The following is a 5909-nucleotide window of genomic DNA, read 5'->3' as shown; positions in this document are numbered from 1 at the left end:
CTTCCTCCTCGTGACAGCGGGGCTGGGCAGGGAAGGCTTCCCGGAGGAGGCGTCATTGTCCACTGAGAAGCACCGTGGGGCCTGGCCACTGCCTGTGTGTCTGCTCGGAGCTGGGCAGGGCTGGGCCCTTCAAACTCTGCTGCAGCCGTGGGAGGACAGCGGGGTGGGGGGCGCGGAGGGGTAAGGGCTGTGGCCGGGTGGAGGTGTGGAGGGGTGGGGGACGCGGTGGGGTGGGGAAGATGCTGGGGGGACCACGGGGGCGGCGTGGCCGGGCCCACTGGGTCACTGGTACTGGTTGGGGGAGGACAGCGTGTTGCAGCGGCTGCGGGACATGTCCTCGTACACCACACACGCTGCCGAATTCTTATCCCGCGACGAGCACAGTTTCTTCATCTGAAAGACAGAACCTGCTGTTTCCAACCAGGGGCCAGTGTGGTGTCCTAGACCCCACCCCACTCCGGTCAGCTTTCTCAGATTAACACGAGACCCCCACGGGACTCCTCTGGGCCGGCCCCCAGGTCTCCTGAGCCCCAGGGCTTCCCAGCAGAGCCTTCCCGGGACAGGACTGGGTCGGACTCCAGGGCGCCATTGAAGAAGGAGAGTGGAAGCGGCTTGGACTGCCCCCCACAGCCCAGGCCAAGCAGGGCCCCCACTCCAGCCCCAGACAAACAGCAGGGACCGAGGGCAGGGGCCACGGCCTAGACTCTGTGTCTGTCTGAGGCTCCCTTCCCTTCCCACAGCCACACAGCACGCCCGCACACTCCAACAGCACGTCCCGCACACTCGCAACACGCACACATGGGCCCAGAGCCTGGGCGCTCCCTCCTCCGCCCGCACACTCCAACACGCACACACAGTCCTCAGAGACCCCCCACACTCACACGTGCACACATGGGCCCAGAGCCTGGGCGCTCCCTCCTCCGCCTACGCACTCCAACAAGCACACACAGTCCTCAGAGGCCCCCCGCACTCACACCTGCGCATGCGCACACGTGCAGACGCGGGACCAGCACCTGGGCCGCTCCCTCCCCCTCGGGTCGCTTTGGTGCTGGTTTCCCTCCCTCCCTGCCAAGGCCACTTCCACCCTGAGAGCTCCAGGGCCTGCAAAGGAGGCAGCGGGTACTGGGGCTTTCCTCTGGGGCTTTGGCGCCCTCCACACTGCTCTCAGGAGAGGGAACCATCTGTGGGGGTGCAGGTGGCAGCAGGGGCTCACACTGACCTGCGTCCTCACCAGCACACAGGCCACCCCCAGGGCCAGCCCGAGGAGGAAGAAGACCACTGCCAGGGCCACAGGGAGGGCAGAGGCTGTCGGCAGGGCAGGGAGGGCAGAGGCTGTTGGCAGGGCAGGGAGGGCAGAGGTTGTCGGCGGGACAGGGAGGGCAGAGCCTGTCGGCGGGGCGTCCGAGCATCTGTGCAATCCTTGGGACTGTTCCTCTGGGAAGGAAGAAGGAAGGAAGGGATTCTCCCAGTGGAGAACCTGTTAGAGTCCCCGGGGTTTGGGGTTCAGGGCAGGGAAAGGCTGTGGAGCAGAGGAGGGGCAGCTATCTAGGAGGCTGCTGGGGACGGTGGGCTGGGAGCTGGAACAGTTCAGGCACGTGTAGGAGGGAGGGTCCCCCGACAAGGGCTGGGGGAGCAGAGCCTGGCCAGCAGCCTGGGTTGGGGGGGTGGTCTGGGATGGGCACATTCCCTACCTGTCACCAGGACCAGGGTACCGGAGCCGTAGACATTGATCTCCGTGATGGCCTGGCAGGTGTAGGTGCCAGTGTCCGACGGCTGCAGGTGGTGCATGGTAATAGTCAGGTTGTCCTGGGACCCCGAGAAGTCAATGCGGCCCTGGAACCGTTTGTCCGTAGTGGGCACCACCCTGTCCTCGTAGTAAATGATGTTTTGGGGCTGTGGCCCGAGCTGCCTCAGGTAGATCCCATGCAGTTCCCCGCTGGTGGAGCAGGTGATGTTGACGGAGCCTCCCACGGGGGCAATCGTGCAGTGGGGAGACTGCTGCACCTCTAGGGAGGACCTGGGCTGTCACCACCAGTCGGGCCAGAAGGACAGAGAATGTCCTTCCTGCAGGGGACAGTGGTGGGGACGGTGGGGCCCTGGGACAGCCCAGGGATGACATGTCGCCACAGACAGGTGCCTTTTGGGGCGTGGAGCAGATCTGGGCACCAGCAGTGGTGCTGTGCTTCTTCCTCCCAAAGCAGCGGCCCTGCCTGGACAGCCCCGGCCACTCCCCAACGGGGTCCACCCTTCTTCCTTCTCTTAAACGAGTCCCCAGACACTGGAGGCCGCTCGGCACCCCACCCGCTTCCTGGGGGCTGTGCTGTGGCCCAGGTTGGGGGCGCTGAGCTCACGGGGCAGGGAGAGCTCCGGAGCTGTGGCCATGGAGGGTCTGGGAAGCTCTTACCTTGGGCGGCCAGGGCCCCAGGCAGGCCACGAGCCAGCGCCAGGAGGAGGGGCAGCAGCAGGAGCCTCGGGAGCCCGGCCATGTTCCCCACACCCAGCTCTCCCAGCCTGATGAGTGCAGCTGAGCCCCTCTGGGTCTGCAGGACCCCACAGAGAGCAGCACACGGGAGACCGCAGGCGCTCAGAGCTCAGAGAGGGCTTCCTGGAGGCGGTGCCTCAGACCAGGGTAGTGATGTGGGCCCCGTGGGAGGGGCAGCCTCACCTACCCCTCCCCAGCACTGCTTCCCTGAGAGCCGCCCTGAGATCAGGGTGTCCCTGTCCCTCCCCGCCCCTGCAAATCCACAGGGAGGAGGTCAAGGCCTGGGGCTGGGCAGACGAGAGGACAGAGAAGGGACCCCCTGGCTGGGTGATGGGCGACAGGGTCTGGAGGTGAGGGGCAGGGCTGCCCCCCAGCCTGCCTGGTCCTCTGGGGTACTTTCTGCTGGAACCCACCTTATGCCCAGAAATCCGGAGTCACCCATGAGTCACGCACACAGTGCACAGGAGCGCAGGGCAGGCCAGAATTAGCACCCCCTGGTTTGGCCGTGGGGAAGGAGGCTGGGCCTGTGCCCGTGCCCAGCACTGCAGCCGACCAGCCAACCGTGGCACTGTGTTCCACGTCCTGGGGACGAGAGGGCTGAGCCATGGTCCAGGCCTGAGGTTCCCCCACCTCCCTGGGAGGAATGTATCAGGCCACAGTGCCCAGCTTCAGGGGCTGAGGGAGACCTGTGCCTGGCTCTAACCCCAGGGGGACTGAGTCCTCTGGGACGGGCACTTCTCTGTCCTGACGGCCTCCCACCACAATGACAAAGCGTTGACGTCGGTGCCCAAAGCCAGCAGGTGCAGCACATGAGCAGGAGCCTGTGGACACTCGTGTGTGCAGAGACAGGTGTGTGTGACTCGACTCGTGTGCAGAGATGGGTGCACGTGACTCCACGCGTGTGTGCAGAGACGGGTGTGTGTGGACACATGTGTGTGCAGAGACGGGTGCGTGTGGACACGTGTGTGCAGAGACGGGAGCGTGTGACACGTGTGTGCAGAGACGGGTACGTGTGGACACGTGTGTGCAGAGACGGGAGCGTGTGGACACGTGTGTGCAGAGACAGGTGTGTGTGACTCGACTCGTGTGCAGAGATGGGTGCACGTGACTCCACGCGTGTGTGCAGAGACGGGTGCGTGTGGACACATGTGTGTGCAGAGACGGGTGCGTGTGGACACATGTGTGCAGAGATGGGAGCGTGTGGACACGTGTGTGCAGAGACAGGTGCGTGTGACCCCACTCGTGCGCAGAGATGGGAGCGTGTGGACACGTGTGTGCAGAGACAGGTGCGTGTGACCCCACTCGTGTGCAGAGATGGGAGCGTGTGGACACGTGTGTGCAGAGACAGGAGCGTGTGGACACACGTGCGCAGAGATGGGTTGCGTGATTCCACGTGTGTGCAGAGACGGGTGCCTGTTGACACGTATGTGTGCAGAGACGGGTGCACGTGACTCCACACGTGTGTGCATAGACGGGTGCGTGTGGATGTGTGTGTGCAGAGACGGGAGCATGTGGACACGTGTGTGTGCAGAGACGGGTGTGCGTGACTCATGCATGTGTGCAGAGACATGTGCCCATGACTCACACGACTCACACACGGACTTGCAGCCCTGAGCTGCTTCCCCAGAGGTCCCAGCCTCAGCAGCCGGTGCAGAGACACTGGTGGGGCTGTGGGGTGGTGCAGGTTTTCTGCTGGGCTGAGGGTCCTGCAGGAGCCGGTTTCCCTCCCCCAGGCTCTCCATAAACAAGAGACAGAGGATCTGGGGGCAGAATCTTGCCCAGAGGCCCCGGAGCACCCTCACGAGGCTGTGGCGTGAGGCGGTGGGTAACAGCGCTTTACAGAGAAGCCCCTCCTCTGGCCTTTGCTCCATGCATGCATTGGGTCACCAACATTCACCGAGCGTCTTTATGCCAGCCTCTGTGCCAGGAGCAGGGGACAGTGTGGACCAGGGGCCCTCCCGCCTGGAGCTGACCTCAGGGAGGCCAGGTGGACAGCCAGCAGGACACAGGCGTGGGTGTGGCCCTCAAAGGCCAATCCAAGAAGGGGTCCTGGGTGAAACCAACTGGGGCCCCGGGGAACAGCATTCCAGGCAGAGGGATGAGCAGAGTAGAATCCCTGAGGCCAGAACGTGCCCAGTGTGTCTGAGGACAGCGTGGGGCCGGGTAGGGTTGGGGGGTGCAGAGGGAGACACAGACCCCCCACACCGAGGGGGAAGGCAGCATGAGGACCAGCAGTAAATCCCAGAAGGGAAAACAGAAACAGAGATAAGCCACCAGGAAAAGATGAAAATCCTCAGGGACTCCAGCCCCAGGCTCTCCTCCTGGGTTTCCTGCCTGGGTGTGCAGGGGACATCGTGACCACCGTGTGCCCCACCCAGACGACCGATTTCAAAATGACCTTGAGGCCGGGCGCAGGGGCTCATGCCTATAATCCCAACACTCTGGGAGGCCAGAGTTGGAGAATCGCTTGAGCCCAGGAGGTTGAGCCATGATCACGCCCCTGCACTCCAGCCTAGGCGGCGGATCTAGACCCTATCTCCAAAAAAAAAAAAAAAAAAGAAAAAAAAAGAGAAAGAAAACTTTGATTGTGATCCCCATACGGGGGTCCCGGGTGCACGGGGGTCCCTGCCGCACGGGGATCCCGGGCACTGTGCCCAGAGGACATGATCTGACCCAGCAGAGTCCCGAACCCAGCACGCGGACGGGAACCTTATTTTAACCCGAGACACAAACGCGCCCCTTCTGGACCCTGGCTACGGCCCTGACCCTCCGGGCCGCCGGCTCCGCGAGGTCTCGGTCACCGGGCGACGCTGTGTCCCTGCGGGGTCTCCAGCTGGCTGGGGGCTCCCCGTGTCTTCATCTTGAGGACACCTTAGGGACGTTTGGGGGCTTAAACCCACTGAAGACGTTTCTTTCAGATTTTTGTTTTTCATTTTAAAAATTGCATTTCCCAGCTACTTGCAGGTTTGTGAGTCGGTTGTTTTCTTCATTTCAGAGATTCAAGTCATGGAACTTTTCAAAGAACTGAAGGGGGATTCCCAAAGTTATTTTTTTCACCCGATACATATCAAGATGTCAAAGGGCTCTGCCGCAGTGACGAAGACAAAAGCAGGAACAGATGTGGGTCCAAGGAGGCCTGGCAGGTGGGGTGGGCACGAGGGAGCAACTCCCAGGCGGCCAAGAGACTGAGGGATGCACGTCCAGCCCCGGAGGGCAGCGTCCGCCTGACTCCCAGCCCGAGCCGCCGCTGCCTCCTCCCGGCCGGCCTGCGCTGCCCCCTGGCGGTGGGGCCAGGAGCCATCCCAGCCTCTAACCCCCGCACCCCACCTTGGCCCCTGGGGCTCCCGCGGAGGGGCCCCCAAAGCCTGCCATTGGTCATAGGCATATGCAGCCAAGGCCTCCTACAGCCCTGAACTGGAGTGTGTCT

The 5909-nt window shown here is 63.2% G+C and overlaps 2 protein-coding genes across 2 annotated transcripts in view; both read right to left on the bottom strand.

Moving 5' to 3' along the window:
* Nucleotides 1-224: 224 nt before the first annotated feature.
* Nucleotides 225-2614, bottom strand: CD7 (CD7 molecule). Its single transcript, XM_050763752.1, has 4 exons — nt 2405-2614; nt 1692-2006; nt 1220-1434; nt 225-393 (listed from the first exon to the last, which is right to left on the bottom strand). The coding sequence occupies exons 1-4, from the start codon at nt 2484-2486 to the stop codon at nt 283-285; spliced, it is 723 nt and encodes a 240-aa protein (XP_050619709.1). The 5' UTR covers nt 2487-2614; the 3' UTR covers nt 225-282.
* A 2833-nt stretch (nt 2615-5447) lies between these two features.
* The window catches only part of SECTM1 (secreted and transmembrane 1), a 13084-nt gene continuing 12622 nt past the window's right edge, over nt 5448-5909 (bottom strand). Inside the window, 1 exon segment of the mRNA XM_050763764.1 lies at nt 5448-5909. This exon segment is cut by the window's right edge and continues 550 nt beyond it. The gene's annotated coding sequence lies outside the window, so the exon portion shown is untranslated.

Source organism: Macaca thibetana, chromosome 16, assembly GCF_024542745.1.
Source record: "Macaca thibetana thibetana isolate TM-01 chromosome 16, ASM2454274v1, whole genome shotgun sequence".
Taxonomy (NCBI): domain Eukaryota; kingdom Metazoa; phylum Chordata; class Mammalia; order Primates; family Cercopithecidae; genus Macaca; species Macaca thibetana.
This window is presented reverse-complemented; position numbering and strand designations above follow the sequence as displayed.

Excerpts from the sequence above, each read along its gene's own strand:
- CD7 (XM_050763752.1), bottom strand. The coding sequence starts at position 2,486 with ATGGCCGGGCTCCCGAGGCTCCTGCTGCTGCCCCTCCTCCTGGCGCTG. Across the intron at positions 2,007-2,404 it reads TGGGGCCCTGGCCGCCCAAG|AGGTGCAGCAGTCTCCCCAC; the intron begins GTAAGAGCTTCC and ends GGTCCTCCCTAG. Across the intron at positions 1,435-1,691 it reads TACCCTGGTCCTGGTGACAG|AGGAACAGTCCCAAGGATTG; the intron begins GTAGGGAATGTG and ends CTTCCTTCCCAG.